Source organism: Notechis scutatus, chromosome 6 (assembly GCF_049901735.1).
Source record: "Notechis scutatus isolate UNSWTSFEM ecotype Mainland chromosome 6, rNotScu1.2, whole genome shotgun sequence".
In the NCBI taxonomy this organism is placed as follows: domain Eukaryota; kingdom Metazoa; phylum Chordata; class Lepidosauria; order Squamata; family Elapidae; genus Notechis; species Notechis scutatus.
The window spans coordinates 28,019,302-28,043,157 of record NC_142014.1 but is presented as its reverse complement, the minus strand read 5'-3'; the positions used below and the strand labels follow the sequence as shown (position 1 = coordinate 28,043,157).

General features: G+C 45.6%; 1 protein-coding gene across 1 annotated transcript in view; it reads right to left on the bottom strand.

The window, feature by feature from the left end:
- Positions 1 to 20,735, bottom strand: part of PRKAR2B (protein kinase cAMP-dependent type II regulatory subunit beta) — a 54,120-nt gene extending 33,385 nt beyond the window's left edge. Inside the window, 2 exon segments of the mRNA XM_026677251.2 lie at positions 20,322 to 20,538; positions 20,541 to 20,735. Coding sequence (XP_026533036.2) covers positions 20,322 to 20,538; positions 20,541 to 20,666 — 343 coding nt within the window. The 5' untranslated portion in view covers positions 20,667 to 20,735.
- Between the last annotated feature and the right edge of the window lie 3,121 nt (positions 20,736 to 23,856).

Genomic DNA, 23,856 nt, shown 5'->3' with positions numbered 1-23,856 from the left:
CGGCTGGGCATTCAGAGGAAGACCCAGGGCTACCCCCTCTTCAGCCTAGGGCATGCAGGGAGGAACGGATAAGGGAGCAACATGGTTTACGTGGGAGGAAAGGGCCCTGATCCCCTTCATGGGCTGCAGCTGGGAAGACTGTTTAAAAGGGCAAACTGCACATGGCAAAGTTGCTGGAAGCAAAGCGTGAAATTATTCTGGTTGTCAAGTCTTATCTGAATTCTGGTGTCCTCCCAAGTATGTGTATTTTGTTATCTTTTGACGTCTTCAATCCCTTATCCTGCCCTGTCTCGTTAATTGCTGCAGTTTGGTTTGTGTTGGTTTTTCTTTATAATTTATATGTACTTTGAGTTTGGATGGAATTTCTTCCTTTTAAAAACTGTTCTTGGGAGACTTTTTTCTCCAGCTGATGATAATTGGACATTGGAGGCCAAATTGGAGGAAATAAAGGGACTTTACCTATTTTTGTGACTTTGTTGCTTTTGTGCCACACCCCAGGTCATCACAAACTGTCTTGAATACAACGAGACACTAGCCTTTTTTGTGAAATAATTTATTTATAAATGTGTTTACAGCATTAAAGTTACAACATGGTGGTTATTTCTTAGTAGTAACCCCTGAATACAAAATACTGATCCTCCTCGACAGGACTCATGATGAAGGATTTGGTTCAGACAGGATGATTTCTGACAGAACTAAATCCTTCCATCCCTTCGCCAGCCAGAACTGACGAAGCTTCTTGGTTGAGAAGCAAAACATCTTCTTCCTCTAGGGAAAACAGTCCCGCTGCCTTTTGAAAAAAATACATTTGAAATATCCAGGTCATTGGTTGCCCCAAAGATGCTTTTTCCAAAAGGCAACTGGACTTACTTGATATTTTTTTCCTCTTGAAAACATTTCGCTTCTCATCCAAGAAGCTTCTTCAGTTCTGAACGGTGCAGAATGGAAGGATTTATATTCTTATAAGTCATCTGGTCATTAGTACTCTCTGAAAGTCGGCCTTTAGGTCTCTGAGAATAGTTGGTATCAACTTGGGCGGGAGGGTTTATCTGGTCCTTCAGGGTTACCTGAATCAGAGTGCAAATGGGCATTGGGACTTCCTTGGGACTATTGAAAGGACTGTTTTGTAGATAGGAGATAGATTGTGTCCCAGGCAAAAATTTGCCAGAAAGTTAACGACCCAACTTTCGGCATGTTTCAGGAACCGAGCAAAAGCTGTGAAATCTCAAGAGAGCTTCGATTTATTGCCAGGTCAGGAAGCTAGCTTACACTTCCAGGGACTCAACTGTGGGCCAAGGAAGCAAGTCCACCTGCTGGCAGATGAACTAATCCATGAGTCAGCTTGCAGCTGTTAAGCCCCTTCTGCTCAGACCGTGTGCTCAGCAAGCAGAGATTTTACTCCCAACCAGTTACAGGAAAACCACGCGGCCTCAGCCACTTAGCGGAACAAGCTTTCTTCAATGCAGCTAATCAACTCTGCAAGCTCATAAGCACCTTAGCAAAATTCCGCTTTTTCTACTTGCCCTTTTAGCTGCTTGCTCCAATCAGAAGCTCCCAAATGTCTCTTCGTTACATTCCCAAAAAATAGACAATGCCAGACAAAACTACGGTGGGGCAGGTACCATGAGCAGCTCGGTTGTTTATAGCAATAGCATGTAGATTTACATACTGCTTCACAATGCTTTACAGCTCTAAGCGGTTTACAAAGTCAGCATATGGCCCCCAACAATTGGGGTCCTCATTTTACCAACCTCGGAAGGGTGGAAGGCTGAGTCAACATTGGATGATTGAGACTCTCTGATCTAGGACCAGAAGGTTGTGGAGCCAACCTTCAGATGTGAAGGGTCAAATCTGAAAGGAGGGTGGAAGCCGAGAAGACATCTGTATATGCCTTTTAAAGAGCTGTTTGTGTGCATCTTTGTGTGTGTGTAAGACAAGACATGGAAACATGGATTTCTGGTCCTGGAATTGCCTGAAAGAGTTCAGAATTCAATTTGAATCACGGGTTCCAAAAAGCAGATCTCCCGGGCCATGAATCTAGGTGCGTGGCACAAAGGCAATACACTCAGATAATCAGTAGGAGCCCCTTTATTAGCTCCAACTTTGCCCCCAATGTCCTGGTTACCTTCTGGGCTGGAGAAAAACTCTCCCAGGAACAGCTTGTGGTTGCAGAGAATCAAGTCCAAAACATGGTCAACAAAAACTGTAACTATAAGTCCAATCAAGGCAAGATGAGGTAATTAGTTCAACAGCGTAAGAGCAAGAATTCCAGGTGTGAAGGCATGGCAATAACTCAACACGGTTGGGAGGATGTCAGAATGCAGATAATCAAAGTAAACACAAGATAAACTCATGTTTGCTCCCAGCAGCTGCTGCAGTCAGCATGCATTTCTTTTAAACTCTCATTCCCAGGTGTGGCTAATGAAGGGAATCAGGGCCCTTTCCTCCCCCGTAAGCCATGCAACCCACATTTCTCCCTTCTCCGTTCCTTCCTACGTGCCCTAGGATGAAGAGGGGGTGGGCCTGGGTCTTCCTCTGAACTCCCTCTCCCTTGCTCTACCTCTCCCCTGCTCTGCCCATTTGGACTTTGCCCTTCCCCAGCCTCCTCCACAGCCAATGGAGCCACACTCCCACTCCCTATCAACTGTCTGTCTTCCTCCTCGGATTCAGACTCCGACAAGGGTATGACATTAGGATAGTTAAACAGAGGCTTATCTTATGAATGACCATGAAATGCGGTTCTGTGGAACAGAAATAATGAGGTCCAGCTTTGAGTTTCTTCAGCCCAATCTCTGCTCCCTCTTGAAAGTCCTAGACATTTATTTGTCTTTTGACCTTCTGCATTTTGCCTTTCTATAAAATGGGTCCGTTTATCATCGGCCATCACATCAGAGCTGGAATTTCATGAATCGACACGCACCGCCGTGTCCTGAATGGACCCCGTGACTTTCTTCCAAAAGCTGGAGGTTGGAAAGGGATGATTGAGGCCGCCACAATAACAGAAGACGTTCGATATTAACCAACCCAGCAAGCTTCAGATGCCACTTGAAATGAAGCTGCAGTAGCAACGATTTAATTTTCTTCTGAACAGCTTTTCACCTTGTAAGCTAATAACTCAACACGGGGCCAAAGTGAGAGTTGTGCGTGTGAAAAAAAAAAAACTCAGCTGCAAAAAACAAGCAAAGGATTTCCGTTCGCAGGGAATTGCCTTCTGTCCTGCTGTGAAGAACCACAAACAAAAACACCGTGAAAGAAGGAACAAATACTCCCTGCATTCATGCTCCTGAAACAAGACCGGTTTAATCCTAAAACCATAAAAAAGGAAAATGTCTCCAATTCTAGCTCTGTATTAAAAACAGAAGCCTGGGAATAATAGCTCTTTTTCAACCTTCTAACAACTTGGGACAGAACCTGATGGGTTCACCCAACCGCACACCTCAAAAGGCAGTAACCTAAAAGAACTAGCTCCATACCTGTGCTTCGCTACGAAACTATGTGGTCGGGCTTAGTTTTTGGGGAGGAAAATAAGGGGAAAAGAAATTCTGCCTTTGCCTACCAGCATCCATCAGTATTTATCTGGGCTAGCGTCCTGTCAGTGTGTGAGAGAGTTGAGGGCTGCTTGGAAACTGAAGCAGTATTTGCTGTGTGAGCAAGGAGACAGCAAGGAGCCTGGGCGTGGCTTGGCTCAACTGTTCTGTACTAAAGCTGCTTGGTGCTGTGAAACTGAAACTCCTCTCCTCTGCTTGTGTTTTGCATTTGGGACAGATTTCTTTTCAGGTGGGGAGGGGGAGTAGAACTCCCTAGCATCAGAGCGTGTTAATAATAATATAGCAAACAGATTGTGTTTGACCTCGGGAGGGATAAAGCAGTACATGAGTCTAAGTGCTAGTGCTATTTATTTCTTCCTTCCTTCCTTCCTTACTTCCTTCCTTCCTCCCTCCCTCTCTTATTCCCCTTTTCATTCTCCTTCCTTGTGGCGCAGTGGTTAGAATGCCGTATTGCAGGCTAACTCTGCCCACTGTCAGTAGTTCAATCCTGACCGGCTAAAGGTTGACTCAATCTTCCATCCTTCCGAGGTCGATAAAATGAGGACCCAGATTGTTGGGGACAATAGCATAGCATAGCATAGCATAGCATAGCATAGCATAGCATAGCATAGCATAGCATTAGCATAGCATAGCATAGCATAGCATAGCATAGCATAGCATAGCATAGCATATTTTTTTGGCTGCCACCTGATTTGGTCGCAAACAGCAGCATTCGCAACCCGAGGTTCCACTGTATTTGAACAGAGCCAAGGAGGAGGATGAAAAAGAAGATTGGTAGTAACTTTTGATTGTTTATAAAGTCAGGTCATACTGATTGTAGAGCCGTTGTCTTTGTACAACAGGTGTGTTTTCTACCTCAGTTTAGAGCTGTTCCAACCCTGATCTGCTCCATGGTTTCAGTCTTTTATTTGCTTTTTTAAAAAACTGCATTTATTACCTGCCTTTCCCCCGATGACTTTAAAACTCCTGGGACTGGCTTCCTGCCCCAGATCTCTTCTAACCATAATCCTGTTAAATCAATTGCACAGAAATACAGCGCCTGGTCCAAATTCACTTAATGAGAGGATTTAAATCCAGGCCATTCCAGCCTTCCCTAGGAGGCATTTTCCTCCCTGCCCATTTTAATGGGAAGGAGGCATCTGCAAATATATTCTTTTGAAGTGGCCTCCTCTGCTGATAGGCACAAAAAAACTCTTGGGGATGAAAAAAAAAATATCAACATGGTGTTTTTTTTTTTTTTGAGAGGGACACCAGGGAAGGAATCGTATCGCTGAAAGAAATGGTAACAGCGGGGGGGAAAAAACCAGCTTTGATTGCAGAACTGACTTAGAAAAATGATGCTACCACTCCATCTCTGTGCTGGAAAGGTAGTTTTTAAGAGCCGAACAACTCCAGCTGTGTTTGTGATGTCTCCCAAAGTCGCAAAAGGCCAACAATTTGATTTGCGTGGAGATAAAATGGAGAGGCAGGCCTCTCGTTTTAACAGGTCTGATCGTTATGCTATAAAACCGTGTGTTTTCAGGAAACGTGTAGAAGGGAGACCATGGCGGGCTATTGTTTCGTTGCTAGGGAGCAACCAATGTGCGTCATCGAAAGGACTCGGCACCTTAGGAACATGCCATCTTTTCCTTAAGATCGAACCACCCAAACGGCTTCTAAATTAAGGAGTAAACTGTTTCTCCGGCATTCTGGGGGACCCTCTGGATCAAAGGCTCCCGCTGGGAGCAATTGCTCGTTTGCAATTGCTAGTTTGAACTGCAACCCTTTTGCAGAATTAACGGCCAAAGTTTACAGGGGTTTACACCAATGTGCAGAGAGGGGAGGAGAGGAGAGGAAGAGGGAGAGGAGAGAAAGGGGGGTTGGACTAGATGACCTACAAGGTCCCTGCCAACTCTGATTATCTGTATCTGTTTATAGATATAAGATATGGGAAGGAGGAAAGGGAAAGGAGAGGGAGAGGAGATGAAAGGGAGAGGGAGAGGAGAGGGTGAAAGTGGGGAGAGAAGAGATGAAAGGGAGAGGGAGAGAGAGGGAGAAGGGTGAGGAGAGGGTGAGGAGAGGGAGAGGAAGGGAAAGGATAAGAGATGAAAGGGAAAGAGAAAGGGAGAGGAGAGGAAGAGGGTAAGAAGAGGGAGAGGGAGAAGAGGGGAGAGGATAAGAGATGAAAGAGAGAGGGAGAGGGAAAAGGAGAGGAGAGGGAGAGGAAAGGGTGAGGAGGGAGAGGAGGGGAGAGGGAGAGGAGATGAAGGGTGAGGGAAGAAAGGGAGAGGAGAGGGAGAGGAGATGAAAGGGAGAGGGAAGAAAGGGAGAGGAGAGAGAGGGAGAGGAGATGAAAGGGAGAGGGAAGAAAGGGAGAGGAGAGGAGGGGGAGAGGAGATGAAAGGGAGAGGGAAGAAAGGGAGAGGAGGAGAGGGAGGGAGAGGGAGGGGAAGAAAGGGAGAGGAGAGGAGAGGGAGAGGAGATGAAAGGGAGGGGAAGAAAGGGAGAGGAGGAGAGGGAGGGGAAGGAAGGGAGAAGAGAGGAGGGAGGAGAGGAGATGAAAGGGAGGAGAAGAAAGGGAGAGGAGGGGAGAGAGAGGGAGGGGAGGGGAGAGGAGGAAGGGAGAGGAAGAAAGGGAGAGGAGAGGGAGAGGAGATGGAGAGGGAGAGGGAGGAAAGAGAGAGGAGAGGAAAGGGTGAGGAGAGGGAAAGGAGGAAAGGGAGAGGGAGAGGAGGGGAGAAAATATGAAAGGGAGAGGAAAAGGGAGAGGAGAGGGGAAGGAGAAGGAGAGGAGAGGAAGAGAGAGGAGAGAGGGAATTTTATGCAGTTGTAATTTTGAACGGTCACTAAATGAACTGTTGTAAGTTGAGGACTAACTGTATATATATCCTCTCCCTCCCTCCCTCCCCTCCCTCCCTCTCTCTCTCTCTACACACACACACACACACACACACACACACAAATCACAGACCAATTAGAATACATTGTGGGGAAAAACAAGTCTTGAGAGTTAACAAGGCTGATACTATATGGTATAAAGCTATTACACAATAGCACAAAGCCTTCCCCCAGAAAGTAACAAAGGAAAAGGGTTGTGGAGAGGATGTGCAGTGTCCATGATATGGCAATACTGCGGACCCTGGTCAAGCACCCAATGTACTGCACGTGGTAACTGGGGATAATAGATAACAGAATAACAAAGTTGGAAGGGACCTTGGGAGGTCTTCTAGTCCAACCTCCTGCTCAAACAAGAGGTCCTCAACCATTCCAGACAAGTGGCTGTCCAATCTCTTCTGGAAAACCTCCAGTGATGGGGCACTCACAACTTCTGGAGACCCATTGTTCCACTGGTTAATTGTTAGGAAATTTCTCCTTAGTTCTCGGTTGCTTCTCTCCTTGATTAGTTTCCACCCGTTGCTTCTAAGAGAGATAGCAAGTATGATAACAAGCCCAACCTTACCTGGCACCATCCTGCTGTGCACAATTGGTACTACGGCAGGCGGCTGACACCAAAGTTACAAACTCTTTAATGATAAAGGGCCATTTTCAAAAATGTTCCCGTCTTTTCATCACAGTTCCTTTTGCTGGTAACCTCAGCATTAAGTTTGGACTGTCTTTTCCAGAAGGAAAATGTTTTCCCTATTCAATTCTTAAAAGAGTCAAAAAGTGTAGTAGCAGGTTTAAATTTAGCACGCCTATTTTCACGTACAGGCTCAGAATTAATGTGACCGTCATAGTATCTGGAATTAAGCACGCCTCATACTTCACAGCAAGTTAAAATATAACTGGAGCTTGTAATGCTGTACCTAATTTATTGGCAACTAGCAGGGTACTCACGCTTTGCTACGAAACTATTTGATTGGGCACGCTTTGGGGGAGGAAAATAGGAGGAAAAAATACTGCCTCTGCCTACCAGCATCTATTGGTATTCATCTGGCTAGCGTCCTGTCAGTGTGTGAGAGGGTTCAGGGCTGTTTGGAAACTGAAAAAGTATTTGCTGTGTGAGCAAGGAAGAGACAGCAAGGAGCCTGGGCGTGGCTTAGTTCAACTGTTCTGTACTAAAGTTGCTTGGTGCTGTGAAACTAAAACTGAAACTGAAATTCCTCTGCTTGTGTTTTGCATTTGGAACAGATTTCTTTTCAGATGGGGAGGGGGAGTAGAACTCCTTAGCATCAGAGCGTGTTAATAATAATAATATAGGAAATACTAATGCTCTGATGGTCATTTGGAAAAATCCTTTCTTAGTGAGCACCTAGAAGCCAAGAGGAACCTACGTGCCAAATTTCAAGTTTGTAGGCTTTACGGTTCTGGAGATTTTGTGATGATGTGTGAGTGGTATTTCGCTTTTATATATGTAGAAGATAAGATGCATTCAATTCAATGGGACTGCTTAATGAGAGAGGTCAGGATTATGCTGTTTCCACAGTATTTGATAAACAGATGCTCAACCTAACACATTTTTTTCCAATACGCTTTCAAAATCATGGATAATCCTTCAAGTATATGAATACATATAATATATATACTTTTAAGGACGTATCCCAGCTACTGTGCTTTATTTACAGCTCTTTGCAGTTTTTAAGGAGCAATTTTTCAGAACTTGGGAATGTGAAATATCCTATTTTTTAAAAAAGGAATGCTGTTGTTATAAGGTTATTCTGCATAGTTTGAGATTATTCATGATATTTCCAGCCTATAAAAATGCCAAGTCAAAATGCTCGCAATAACTAACGTCCAATGATAGCATTTTGCCCTGCTTATTGCCAACTTTTCAAAGACTGGAAATCAACCAAACTAAAACATTACAGTATCTTTGTGAGTCTTTTATATTCAATGGGAGTTTCAAATACCGTAAATACTGTAGATTGGGCTTCTTTCAAATTGCTCTTAGTACCAAAAACAGCACAGTGGGTGCTTTGTGTGCTCCCATAGAAAGTAATGCTGAAAAACCAACATTTTGCAACATTTACACACCATTCAAGAGAGAGAAGTCCACAAGTCCAATAGGGAACAAAAAGACCAAAACACCAGTAATCAACACCCATGATGAGCATTCATTAACACCAACATTAATAAAGACCAACAGCCAAGAAGTAAACAACATCCCCATCAAGGAATCCCCAAGTCAGACAAACAAGCTAAGAGTAAAACAACAACTGAATCAAGGAGTCCCCAAGATCACTCCAAACTACACTGACAGAGCAAGCCACTTATGAGAACAAGCACTGATGATGTTACCTAGTATGGTAATGAAACGTCTTTCAGAAAACCAACAGAGAGAGAGAACAGTTAACAACCTACAGAAAATGAGATATTTTAGGACAATGCTTAGCCATCTAAAGTCAGGGGTAGGATTCTACTGGTTCAGAACGGTTCAAGCAAACCGGTAGCTCCAAGAATCAGCTGGGAAGGTTCGGTTTGCTCTGACGATCAGCTGTTGGGCTCACCTGCCCACCTGGGCTCTAGGCTGAGTATATATTCTCTTTCAAGCTAAGGCTGATTCACACGGCACAATGGACGTCAGCTGTTCCACACACAGGGATTGCTGGAGAAGGTCAGTAACAAACACTCAGCATGTACGCAAAGCGTGCGCTCACCAAACCGGTTGTTACACCAATTGAATTAAACCCCTTTCTAAAGGCCACATATTGTTGTGGTTAGCCGACAGCAGGTGCGGATGGCTGAAGACAGCAAGGACTCAGAAGAGGGGCCAGGACCATTAGGGAGTAGACTGCTGCCTTCAGAGATTGTGGGGGCTGGGCAGCAGTGATGAGGAGGTTCCCGAGGAGCCTGTGCTAAGTGCATGTGCGCGCAGGATTGCTTGTAGGAAAGAGCAGCTACAACAGCATGGGCGACTCTGGAGTAAGACTGCAAGGTAACAGCCCCTCCTTCAAGAAGATAAAAGCCAGCTGTGAAAGGAATGTACTTTGCAGAAGGCAAAGACGTTTTGAAACTCCAGCCTCGTGGACATTCCAGTATCTTAAGTTTGTATTTGAAGATTCTTGTATTGCAAGTTATTTCTTGTCTGTTATCTTTTGGCAAGTTTGGCAAGACTTGTGCTTATCACAGCTAATTATTTTGTAAAAGCATTACCAGGTTTCTGTTCCTTTTGGATTGTGTTTGATTTGTTGGAAAAGGGCGTGGGTCAGAATACACATTTAAAGTGATCAAGTGGCTGAGAAATCCTATTCTAGGACAGCAAGACAAACCAAAAAATACAGCAACTATTCATTTTTGGCATCTATCCCCACATCTTTATGGAACTCAGATGGGAAACCGTCCATTTCCTAGCAGGTTGTTATTCAAATTGGACTTGGTGCCAATGGATTGGAAAGCACACATGTTGACACCAATTTTTAATAAGAGACCCAGGGGAGCTCCAGGAAATTTCAGCCTAAATCGTGGCTTAATATTGGTTCTGGGCAAATTGGAGAAAACACTAATAAGGATGATTTAAGAACAACAACAAACCCTGAGCAAATGGAGGAACAAACTTTGCTTAAGGGGAAAAGGTTAAGGATTCTGCAAAGATAAATCCAATTTGCGGATATGCTGGAGTTCATGGAGAATATCCAGTGTCACAGAGGCCCACCTTTTTAAAATGGTTTGCCTGGATTCTCAAAAACCTTTTTGACAAATTCCACCTAGAAAGTTACTAAATAAAACTACCGGTCGTGAGATAATAGGGAGGGACTTCCTGCTAAGTGGTTAAAAAGAACAAGAAAGCAAAGAATAAGGGAATTGATTTGGAAGAAAATTAGAAGTATGGGGAAACCAGATTCACTTAACAACCATATTGCTAACCTAATGACGGCAATGATTCCCTTAATAACCGTGGCAAGAGCAGTCGTAAAACTAGGGCAAAACTCACTGAACCACTGTCTTGCTTATCAATGGAAATTTTGGGGCCAATTGTGGTCATAAGTCAAGTACAAGCAATAAGATGCCCCAGTTTGTGGATGGAATGAATTATTCAGGGTGGTAAGTTTCTAAACAACTTAAACTGGGTGGAAAAAAACCAACCCAAGGGCACATCAATTCAAGTACAGTAAGGGTAAAATAATGCATTCTTGGGCAAAGGCCTCATTTTATACAAAACTTTACAGAAAATTTAAACTGTCACTGGATCAGAAAAAAAAAGTACCGTGTGTTGCCGAAAATAAGATCGGGTCTTATATTAATTTTTGCTCCAAAAGATGCATTAGGTCTTATTTTCTGGTTAGGTCCAGGTTCTTCAAACTTGGCAACTCCCAGAATTCCTGAGCTAACATGACTGGAGGAGGAACTCTGGAAGTCCACAAGTCTTCAAGCTGTCAAGTTTGAAGACCCCTGGGTTAGGTCTTATTTTCAGGGAAATACTGGTCTAAATGCACCCGTTTGGCTGACAATCTTAACTGGGGCTTATTTTCAGGTTAGGGCTTATATTACGAGCATCCTGAAAAATCATGCTAGGGCTTATTTTCCAGTTGGATCTTATTTTCAGGGAAACAGGGTATCTTGTGGACATAATGGACAACTCAGTGACAATCTTAGCTGAGTGTGACAAGATGTGAAATTGCCATATTCCATGCTAGGGGGGTTATTAGGAAAGCATCCAAAAATAAACCTACGAACATTATAAGGCTTTTATAGAGATCTACTGAATGTCCACATCTGGGTTTTCACATCGGGGGGGAGGGGGGAAACAGAAGTTGGGAACGAACAGAAGAACAGTAATCAAAATAATTTATGGGTTCCACCCCATTCTTTACAAGTAAAAAACTAGGAAAAAAGAGCGAACAATGGAATTATTGAAATATATCAAATCACGTAGGGAGAAAGTGGCTGAGAAGATATTGTCTTCAACACCAGAAGCAAGTGTCCCAAAGAACCAAACAGGATGGAAATAGAAACACAGAAATATTGGAAACGGATGGCAAAAAAAATAGGGGGGAAAAGGCTTAGAGCAGGGGTCCCCAACCACCGGTCCGCGGACCAGTACCGGTCCGTGGAACAAGTCCTACCGGGCCTCTGGCTGCTGGCTGGGCGCCGCCATCTTGTTTTGATGAAAAAGTGCTTCCGGTGAGCTTTCTCCGGGTAGAAAGCTCACCGGAAGCACTTTTTCATCAAAACAAGATGGCAGCGCCCAGCTGATGTCGGTACCGGGCCGCGCCATAAAAAAGGTTGGGGATACCGGGCCGCGGCGTAAAAAAGGTTGGGGATCACTGGCTTAGAGGACCATAGAGTTTGCCCTTTGAGTTTCTTTTTTGTTTTCTTTTCAAATAATTTGTTATTCTAACCAAGAGGCTAACTGCCTAAGCTTCTACAGCTTAAGCAAGAAGGTAGAAGAAATGCGATGTCTGTGTTGTGCTCCGCTGGGTGGCTAGCGAAGCTGGCAGCAGAGTCGGACAGTGAGGAGGTTGGGGAGGAACATGGGCCAGCCCTGCAGGCTGAGGAAGGCTTGGACGAGGGCTCTGCGTCAGAGGCAGAGATGGGGCCAGAGCAGGCTGGCAGTCATCAGCTGCCTTTGGAGTCGGACAGCAGTGAGGCGGGGGAGCAGCTGGAGCCGGTTCCCTGTCTGCGCAGAGCTGCCAAAAGAAAACAACAATTACGAACTCAGGATCCAGGTGGGAGTAAGGCCACAGGTGGACGGTGAACAACCCCTCCCACAGGGATTAAAAGAGGAGCAAAAGGGGAGGGGGCTTTTGCTGGAAACAATTTGCTTGTTGCAGCCATGTGAAGATCTGTCTGTGCATCTCAGCCACTCTGTGCCTAGTCCTTCCTTGTCAGCACTGCATTTGGAAACATTTACTTGGCAGCTCTCCAAGCTAGATAAGATTGGTGCTCATAATTAGACTCTTGAAGGACTGTTTGCCAGGCCTTTGGCTGAAAGGGAATGCAAGAAATTCACCTCCATTTAATAAAAGGGGTTTTGCCAGCACAAAGAGTCGGCTTAGTGCTTTTTGAGGAAGCCTAGGTCAGAACAATCTGTCTAATGTATCTAAATAGGAAAAGGTCCAGGGATTGAAGATGGTATCGACAGACGAGAATACTTGTGGAAATGAACAATCCTTGGGGCTCTCTGAGTTTTCTTGCAGACCCCAACATTAGACCAATAATGGAGAAAAAAATAATACCCCAGCAAGCCAACAGTAAACAGCCCAATCAAGGAACCCCCAAGATTATTCCCAACCACATTGATAGGGCAAGCCACCAGAATATAAAAATGAGACCAAACCTTACTCTCTAAATAAATAAACTTCTATAGAGGAATGGTTGAGTCTGTCATCTGCACCTCTGTAACTGTCTAGTTTGGCTCTGTAACCTAACAAGACAGACACAGACTTCAGAGAATTAGGACTGCAGAAAAAACAATGGCTACCCACCTGCCTTCCATGGAGGACCTGTATCCTGCACCTTGAGTCCAAAAGAGGGCTGTGAAAATATCTACAGACCCCTCACATACCGGACATAAACTGTTTCAACTCCTACCCTCAAAATGACACTATAGAGCATGGCACACCGGAACAACTAGACACAAGGACAGTTTTTTCCCAAATGCCATCACTCTGTTAAACAAATAATTCCCTTAACACTGTTCAACTATTTACAAAGTCTGCACTAATATTACTATTACCTTTCTCATCACACCTTATTGCCCATCCCCTCCCATTTGTGACTGTATGACTGTAACTTTGTCGCTTGTATCCTAATGATTTATATTACTACTATACATATTTATATTACATACTATATCCTAATATGATTTGATTGCTTATGACTATTATTAAGTGTTGTACCTTATGATTCTTGACTCTTGACTAATGTATCTTTCTTTTAGGTACACTGAGAGCATTTGCACCAAGACAAATTCCTTGTGTGTCCAATCACACTTGGCCAATAAAAGAATTCTACCTTCTACCTACAAGCACTGATAATGTTACGTAGCTGGGTAATGAAACGTCTGCAAGAAAACAACTCCAATCAGAGAGCAATGTCCATCATTTGGATTTAACATTTTATTTAAACCAGGTTTCAAAAATGAATCCGGTCAAAGGTACCTTTTGCAAATGATAATCATACATTTTAAGCTGATATGCTTGAAGCAGAATCGCCGCAAGTGATAATCCATTTTAAGCAGACAAGCTGTATGTTTGATAGCAAGAGTATTTTACTTGGGTATACAAGTTTCCTCAGACACGTATTGGCTTTTTCGTTCACGTATTACAAACCATGATTAGGGTTACTATGCGAAACTGCATTCAAAACCAGGATGTGATCAAGTCAGCCCCAGATTCAAACCGAGGATAGACATTTCATTTAAACAGCTTTGGGGAGATGATTTCTTGATGCCCTAAGACCAGATGTTTAAGCCTCAAGAAAAACCGGGGAAAGTATAAATATAAAACCAGGAAGGTCATACTTTTATTCGAAGTTAGCTGCAGGAGACATCCTGTTTAATAATCCTGGGTTTTGCCAGGAGTCCAAGGTATATAAAAGAGAAATAAATAAACCGACAGGTTGATGGCTCGTCAAAAATCAGCAGGAATTCTGCATCTCATCAAAAGTGATATTCAGCCTAGAAAAAGACCATGTTGTAGTTCAGAAATAAAAAGATACGTCTCAGTTGTATATCCACTATATATTACTGTGCCTATGTAAATTAGACTATCCTGTAAGCACGCTTTAACAAGCAAAACTAATATTTAGCCCTAAGCAAAACTAAAATACAAGCCATAATGATTTATTTCTGAATTAAAAAGGAAAGTTTCTTTTAAAAAAAGGATCGATGCAAATTTTAGCATCCTCATCTGTTAATAATGCAATTCGTGTGTGATGTTTCCTACACCCTGCTTGTCATTTTACAAAACTTAAGGAAAAATAGGCATCGAATCCATCACTTCATTTCTGCATCCAGGCAAGGAATCTAAAGCAGGGACTTCTAGACTATCGTATAAGGAAGAAAATAGCATTCTTTTATTATGTCCTATTGGCAGAGAAAGTATATAAAGAACTATTTTGGGAACCAAGCAGAGAATATACAAGATGCCGAAAATTATCGGGAACCACCTTTTCAAACTTTGACTCAATATAAACACAAAGTTACAATAACATTTGTTACTATAACAAAACAAAAAACAACCCAAATAGCCAGAAACAAACCGTATATTACCAGAGCTTGTCATAGAGCATACAATAATAGGGCTAGAAGACAACAGAACATATAATAATAGGATTTTAAAGGGATCTTGGAGGCATCTCGGCTAATTCTATATTATGAGATCTTAAAAACAAGCCAATTTTAATGCACAAATATGAATGCCTTATTTAATAAGTAATAATGTCCACAAAATCAACAAATTCAGAATCAACAACTTAATTACATTTATCTCCAAAAGAAAAAAAATAGGTCAACTTGAATTAAATAAGATTTATTCCCAGGCAGGCAATGTACAGGGTTACAATTTAACCCTTAATCCATCTCGAGCCACTTCCAATTTCTCGGTTTTATGTTTCGTTCCCGTGGTCCCCCCCACCCCACCCCCGCAAAAAAAATTAAACTTCTCCCTCCTTCATAACGTATCCACAGCAAAGCCAGTAACTTGCAATTAAGCTTTTCAAAATAGTTTTTGAAAAGACAACGTTCATAACCGGGTCACAGAGACTTCTTCCTTCGATACTACCCATCTACAATTCTTATAAATCTCTTTCTACAACCTCTGGCAAGACGACGCTCGAGTCTAAATACAGAAAAAAATAATAGTCCACAAATACAATCTGAAAGAACCTCACTCACCAACGGTGAAATCCACCGGTTTCTTTACATTGTGGAAAGTTTCAAATTTGACAGCCATAGTGTTCAAGGCAATATTTTTAATCCGTAGCCATTGTCGTCTTGTTTTCAGGTTGCAATTGTCTTCTGCATGTAGGATCGTGTCTGGTTCCCCCGCTTTCTCAACAATGCTTGTGTTATGACCAGCTTCGGCGGTGCAAAAGCCCTACGCCCAATCAAAATCGCCGCATTTCAAACTGACAGTGTTTGCCGTGATCATTATTCGTACTGTGCATCAACTTAAGGAATCCTACAGGGCAAGCTGCACAGGAGAAGGTACCTTAGCAAAGAGCACAGCTACCGGCCAGGCATATGGTTGATTACACTTACTTTGTTCCAATGCTGCAATTGAGCTGTTAGCTATTTGATCTAAACACAATCAAACCTGGTTAGTACAGAGGATACCTTGGTACTCGTTGTTAATTGGTTCTGGGAAGCGGGATGAGCACCAAAAATGGTGGGTATCAAACACATTTTATCTCATAAGGAATCGATTGAACAGAATAGACCTGGAAGGGACCTTAGAGCAGGGGTCGCCAACCTTTTGGACCTCAGGGACCACCCAACGCATAATTTTAAATCCTGCGGACCAGAGACCCTGGGAAAATCCCCCAAAACAGTCTGCAGGACAATTCCGCACCCCGTTTTCCTACCGATCAACCATTCTTTATTTGAGATTGCAGGATACCGTCTCCAGCTCCATTCTCATGGGGAGAGAGAGACAGACAGACAGACAGACAGACAGAGAGAGAGAGAGAGAGAGAGAGAGAGAGAGAGAGAGAGAGAGAGAGAGAGACTTTTGGGTTCATGCAAGGAAAGCAGCAGAGAAGCAGAGTTTTCTTTCTCTCCCCCAAACTTCACCAGAAATGAGTCTTTGTGAGACTTGTCGCATCGGCGCAGCCTCTTGGAGAAGGAGGCCTTGCAGGGTCTCAAGTTTGGGGCAGAGAAAGAAAGACTTTTTGTGTGCAGCCAAAAGCAGCAGAAGAAAGAAGCGGAAAGAAGCAGCCCAGTGGCCAGGCCAGGCGCGTGGGCCTCTGCCCTTTCCCCTCCTCCCCTCACTATCTTGTGTTGTTCCGCAATGCAAGCGATGCAAGCCTTGTGTTCCCAAGGGCCATGTGGGCAGCGCAGCCTTGTGTTCCCACGCAGCCTGGATTAATTGTTTTGAGGGGTGCTTTGGGGTTGACATTTCTCTGCAGACCACCAAAATTTTCTCGCGGATCACCATTGTTCCCCGGCCCACTCATTGGCAACCACTGCCTTGGAGATCTTCTAGTCTAACCCCTTGCTCAAGTACGAGACCCTATAGCATTAGAGACAAATGGTTTTCCAGACTCTTCTCAAAAACCTCCAGTGTTGGAGCATCCACAACTTCTGGAGGCAAATTGTTCCACTGATTAATTGTTCTATCAGGAAATTTCTCCTTAATTCCAGGTTACTTCTTTCCTTGATTAGTTCCCATCCCTTGCTTTTCGTCCTGCCTTCAGGTGCTTTGGAAAATAAGTTGCTCCCACCTTCTTTGGGGCAGCCCCTCAAATATTGGAAGACTGCTATCATGTCCCCCCTAGTTCTTTTCTCTAGCTTGGATTAATGTAATGAATCACAAGGTAGGCAACATCAAGTTTTAGCTCGTACGTTGAGTATTAAACCAACGATAAGTACTGGGACCAAATTTTTACGTCAAAATGCGTTGTGCGCCAAATTTGATTAGTTTCAAAGCCGTTTGAGTATCAAGGTGCCGTTGTACTTTAATAGAAGACCATCAAAAAAAAATCCCAGGGCTGTAGGGATGTCCAAAAACACAGCAGAAAATACAATTCTTACACTGCAATAAGTAAATAAATAAATAAAATCAGTAAGTAAAATCTCTTTCAGGCTCGACTCTTGGTGACTTCATGGATACAGGTAGTCCTCGACTTACAACAATTCATTTAGTTACAACAAATTTAGTTACAAATTTAGTTCAAAGTTACAAGATCACTGTTCCTCCCTGTGTGCCCTGGGATGAAGAGGGGGTGGGCCTGGGTCTTCCTCTGAATGCCCAACAGGACTGTACCCTTCCCCCGTTTTTCCACAGCCACTGGAGCCACACTCCCACTCCCTGTCAGCTCCTCAATCTCCCCCTCAGAATCAGACTCCAACAAGGGCATGACAATAACGGAGACATTTGTTGACGGAGTTTTGCCCTGTTTTACGACCTGTCTTGCCACAGTTGTTAAGTGAATCGCTGCAGTTGTTCAGTTAGTAATCCGGTTGTTAAGTGAATCTGGCTCTCCCCATTGACTTTGCTCATCAGGTTGCAAAAGGGGGTCATGTGACCCCGGGACATTGCAACCATCGTTAAGTTGAGCCAGTTGCTCACTTTGGATCACACGACCACGGGGGATGCTGCAACAGTCGTAACTGCGAGGAACGGTCCCAAGTCCCGGTTTTCAGTGCCGCTGTAACTTTGAGCGGTCGCTAAATGAACCATTGTAAGTCGAGGACTACCTGCAGCAGGGTTTATAGCAGGACCATCCCCCTAATTTAGGGATGGTGTTGTCAGTGGCCCACAGCACCAGAGCCAAAGGGTGAAAAGGCCTTTCAGATCTTCTTCAGCAAAAGAAACGTCATATCATCAGGTTGGTAGGAACCTTGGAGGTCTTCTAGTCCAACCCAAATAAGGGCAAGAAGAGTTTGGGGCAAGAGTGCTATAGGACCGGAAGTGGCACACAGAACCATTTTTATCGGCATGTGAGCCGTTGCCCGGAACTGATCCATTCTGCGTGCCCGCGCCCCCCCCCCCAACCAGCTGATTGTCGGGTATCTTCCATGCATGCGTGGGGGAAGACGTGCGTGGGAGAGATGCAGGCACATGCATGGAAGGCAGGGGTGCACGGGGGCGTGCAAAGGTGGAGCATGCGTGACTGTCGTCGCACGCGCATTGCGTTATGGGTGCAGGCATGTGGGTGCGTGCACACTTTCGGCACGCGACGACAAAAAAGTTCGCCATCACTGCTATAGGGCTGTGATGACGAACCTTTGGCACACGTGCCGCAGGTAGCACACAGAGCCATTTGTGCCGGCATGCTGCGCATGCGCACGCCTCACAGCTGATTTTTTTTTTTTCCCAGAAATACTGGAAGTGACTAAATGTTTTCAGCTTGAGAAGCCTGCAGAATCCTTCCTGAAGCCTCTGGGAGGCCAAAAAAGGCCTCAAACTGGCCAAAAATCAGCTGTGAGGCGCAGTGCTGGTCAGGGAGTGGCGTGGGTGGGGATTGTGCATGCATGTGTAGGGGGCATGGGGGGGCGCACGCATTGCCTTCCAGGCGCTGGCACGCAAGTGTGAGCGTGCAAGCACATGAACAATTTTTGGCACAGGAGCCCAAAAAGGTTAGCCATCTCTGCTATAGGGTCTCCTGCTTGAGCAGGGGGTTGGATTAGATGACCTCCAAGGTCCCTTCCAACTCTTGTTATACTGTTAAAAGTAATCTTTGAGTATCTTTGAAGTTACAATGGCCCTGAAAAAATGCCGTTTTTCACAACTTACAACCGACGCAGCATTCCCCACCGTCACACGATCCAAATTCAGCCGTCCAGCAACTGACTCGTATTTACGACGGTTGTAGCATCCCTCCCGGGGTCATGCATACCCCCCACTTTTTTTGCGGGACCCTTCTGACAAGCCAAAGTCGATTTGGGGCACCAGGTTCACTTAACACCCCTCCCCGCGCTCCTCGTTTAACAACGGCAGCAGTTCACTTGACAATGAGCGGCAAGAAATGTTGCGGAAACGAGCCAAAAACTCGTTCCTCGCTTAGCCGAGAAATCCTGGTCTCCGTTGGGATCATTAAGGCGAGGACCACCAGTTCCCTTCAGCGGAGGCATAGCAGGGGTGGGCTTGACCTACATTCACACACACACAGACACACAAAGGATGCTCTCGCCAACATTTGTGAATGGCCATCTGGGTACCGAGCATCTTCTACAGAGCTCCGGGCTTGGATGCCAACCCCGCAACTCCGATTTCCTGCTCCCCCCTCCAGCTTCCTGCTCTACATCAGCCCCGGGTTCCTGGGAGTAAGGCAGGTGTGGCCCACTCATCCAACCCTCCAATGCACCTTAAAATCCCGGCTTGTCGGTTAAGGTGGAACCTGGTTAATTCTGCAAAGGAGTGGGGGAGGGTGGCCCGGCTTGGGGTTACTTGAGGAGGAATGTGGCATGTATGAAGCAAACCCACCCCAAACCGGAAGGAGGGTCTCCGGCTGAGCTCCTATCACCTTCAATGGACAGAGGGATGAATGAGGCCGTTTTGCATGAGTTTGCTCAATGGAGGGGGAGTGGCAGCTCCCCACTTGGATTTCTCCTTCTCCTTTTCCTCCTCCAACTCCTCCTGCTCCAGTTTCTCCTTCTCCTCCTTCAATTCCTCCTCCTCCTTCTCCAATTTTCCCCTTCTTTCCTTTTTCTTTCTCCCTCAAATCCTCACATTTCTCCTTCTTCCCCAATTCCTCCTATTTCTCCTCCTTCAATACCTCCTCCTTCAGTTTCTTCTTTTTCCCTTTTCCCATCTCTTTCAATTCCTCCTCCACCTCCAATTTCTCCTCCTTCAATTCCTTCTCTTCCTCGTTTCTTCTCCTCCTCCTTCAGTTTCTCCTTCTTCCATCTTTCAATTCCTCCCCCTCGTTTTTTCTTCTTCCCTTTCTTCCCCTCCTTCCTCCAGTTTCTCCTTCTTCCTTTTCTCCTTCTCCAATTCCTCCTCACGTTTCTTCTTCCCTTCTTCTCCTCCTCCTACAAATTTCTCCTTCCTTTTCTCCTTCTCCAATTCCTCCTCACGTTTCTTCTTCCTTCTTCTCCTCCTCCTACAAATTTCTCCTTCCTTTTCTCCTTCTCCAATTCCTCCTCCTCTTTCCTTCTCCTCCTTTCTCCCCCTCCTCCCTCTGCCTTGCTAGGAGGGGCACCCCGGAGCCTCCCCCAAGCCGAAGACCCTCCCTCCTGGCCCGGCTTACCGGTGAATTCCTCCTCCTCCTCCTCCTCCTCTTCCTCCTCCTGGTCTTCCTCGCCGCTGCTCTCAGAGGGGCTCGGCAGCGGCTCGGGCGAGAAGTTGACCCCGCGGCCCTCGGCGGGGTCACCGTCGAGCTGCAGGCGGCTGCTCCCGCGCTCGGGGGCTCCGGCGTTGCAACGGGCCCCGGGCCCTCCCCGAGGGAGCCCCCGCCTCCTCCTCCGGCCTCCGCCTTCAGGCGCTGGAAGTAGCGGAGGGCGAAGTCGAGCAGGTCGGCCGGCTGGCTCCGCAGCACCTCCAGGGTGAAGCTCTGCAGCAGCTCCCGCAGCCCCTCCGGGATGGAGATGCTCATGCCGGGGCGAGCGGGGGCGGGGCGCCCTCCACCCCCCACCGGGCCCCGCGGCGGGCGATGCAACCCGCCCCCTCCTCCCGCGAAGACGGCGGCTTGCAAGGCGGGCGGCGAAGGCGGCTTCCCTGCGGGGCTTGCCCGGCGCCGCTTTGCAGCCTGCCGCGAAAGAAAGAGCCGAGCCCGGCCGTGACGGCAGCAAGACGCAGCCCCGCCCCCTCCCTCCTGCCCCCCCACGCGCCGGTGGGGGGTGGAAGAGAGAGGGAGGGAGGGAGGGAGGAGGAAAAAAAAAGAAAGAAACATGGCGCGCGCGCGACCCGGGGAAACCATGGCAACCAACCGAGCGCCGCGCGCCGCCTGCCTGCCCGCCTGCCACCGCGCACGCGCCAGACGCCCCGCGCTGCAGCCGATGCGTTTGCAGAGAGAGAGAGAGAGGGGGGGGCGCAAAAAAAGGCAGCGGAGAGTCGGGTAGGGAAGCGTTGTCTCTGAGCATGGGCAGAGTGCTTTGCTGCTGCTTGGCAGATGGAAAAGGCAGAGGGGACCTGGGAGGAAAGTGTTGCCCTTGAGCATGGGCAGAGTGCTCTGCGGCTGCTTGGCAGATGGAAAAGGCAATACAGTCAGATAATCAGTAGGAGTCCTTTTATTAGCTCCAACTTTGCCCCCAAAGTCCTGGTTACCTTCTGGGCTGGGGAAAAACTCTCACAGGAACAGCCTGTGGCTGCAGAGAATCAAGTCCAAAACATGGTCAACACAAACTGTAACTGTAAGTCTAATCAAGGCAAGAGGAGGTAATTTAGTCCAGCAGAGCAAGATAAGTAATTCCAGACATGAAGGAACGGTGGTAATTCAACACGGTTGGGAGGATGCCAGGAACACATAATCAAAGTCAACACAAAATAAACTCACATTTGTTCCCAGCAAAGGACTCAGCTTGCATCTCTTTTAAACTCTCTTCCCAGGTGTGGCTAATGAAGGGAATCAGGGCCCTTTCCTCCCCCCCATAAGCCATGCAACCCACATTGCTCTCTCCTCCATTCCTCCCTGCATGCCCTAGGATGAAGAGGGGGTGGGCCTGGGTCTTCCTCTGAATTCCCTCTCCCTTGCTATACCTCTCTCCTGCTCTGCCCAGCCAGACTTTGCCCTTCCCCAGTTTCCTCTACAGCCAACAGAGCCATGGATCCACACTCCCATTCCCTGTCAGCTGTTCATCTTCCTCCTCTGATTCAGACTCCAACAGGGGCATGGCAGACATGCTGAGGTGCTAATGTAGTTTTTCTGCATTAAGTTAAAATAATCTTCCAAATGATTTTTTAGGATAATCCTTCCTGCTTACATCCCAACAGGATGATGATGATAATGAATTTAATCTGTTTTTGTGCAACGTGTCCATTATTTCCATTTAGTGCATGGGGAGGGCCTTTGCCTTTGCTTTGACTTTGATATTTTAATTTATAAAAAAATTGCATGTTCCAACAGAACTGCTACCATTTGTTCCGCCATTAGATGGGTGAAAGATAAGAGACTTACGAGAACTGAACCCCATATTTTTGTTGCTAAACCAAACAGTTGTCAACTCATAAAATGTTTCTATGGTCTTTTTAGAGTTGCCAACAGAAAGCGGTGGGGGGGGGGGAGAGGTTTGAAGGTGCAGTGCGGCAGTTTGGAAATCAAAAGTGCATTCCATAAATAGTTTTTCAAAGATAGTAACTAGGTGACTGAAGTTTCTGCCACCACAAAATTCTAGCTGGAGAGCATGATTGATGACTCTTGGCTATGGATGTGTCCCATTGGAGAATATGAATTACAATACACCCAGAGGGGTGGGGGAAAACCAGGGTCAAGGGTGACAATGAATGATGTGTCTCAGAGTCGGCTACACCCAGGCAGTGCCGGCATGTTAACTCCTAATAAATCCTTTTAAAGTTTTGGAAGTTTGGCTCGAGACTCATGATTGAATTGGGGTAACTGCTGGAATCCTGACAACAGTTGTTAAGTGAGTTTTGTCCCGTTTTATGCTCTCTTGCCACAGTTTTAAGCAAATCACCGCAATTGTTCAGTTATTAACTCGGTCGTTAAGTGAATCATTGACTTTGCTTCTCAGGAGGTCGCAAAAGATGAACTCACAGCTCCAGGACACTGCAGCCGACGTAAGTATGAATCACTTGCCAAGCGTCTGGACTTCGACGTGACCAGGGGGATGCTGCAAAGGTCGTAACTTTGAAAAACGGTCATAAGTCACTTTTTTTCAGTGCCGTCGTAACTTTGAAAGTTCACTAAACGAACTGTTGTTAAATCGAGAAGTACCTGTACACGAACTGGCTTCATTTTTTTTCTTCTGATGGTCATTGTCAATCTCAAATAGGGATGTAATAATTGAATAAATATTAATGGATGCAATACATCTTCCTCCACTTCTTTCCACAATTGTATGAACTTCTTTGGCGAATTAAATTTGCCAGAGGATTTGCCTGGTGGTGCTGGCAGCCCAACCTCGACCCAGTCCAGGAGTCTCTCCCTCTTGCCTGGACTGTTTTGCCTTGGGATAATGGGGAGACCAAATTTTTCTGACTTTTGCAGAGAAAAATCTGTTAGGTGAGACCCAAGCTGCATTTTCCAAACCGGTTGTGAATGACACAGACCTCTTAGAAGCATGAATTCACTTCTATCTCCTTTGAAAAAGGAAAACAGAGCAAAAGTGCTCCTCTGGGAAATAACATGAATAATTTCTTCTCTACTCTCTGAATGTCATAGTTTCAGTTCAATACAGGAGCAAATTTTGAGATCTGCTTGAACTACAGAATAGTGTTTTTTTCTTTTCCCTTTAAAACTTACTCACCCAAAAAGTCCCAAATATCTTCTTCCATCTCCAAAGTATGATCTTGAAATCACTCTTAAGATTTAAAAAAAAGACATCTTTGGTTGCAGTTGGTTTCTAATTAATGCTATCATCATCTTTTAACTACCCCATAATCCTTTGAGGGATGGAGTCTGGGCAACTGATTGGAGCTAGCAGAGTGTTTTACTGGCCGGATGCCTTTCCTGTCGCCAATGCAGAGTTTTGTTCAGCAGATATATTTCTCAGTGTACCCAGAGAGAGAAATATCTGCCTTCCCCTAGGATTGAACTCACAGCCTCCTGATTGTGAGGCGAGAGCTTCACCTCTAGGTCACTGTACTAACTCTAGCTAACACTATCC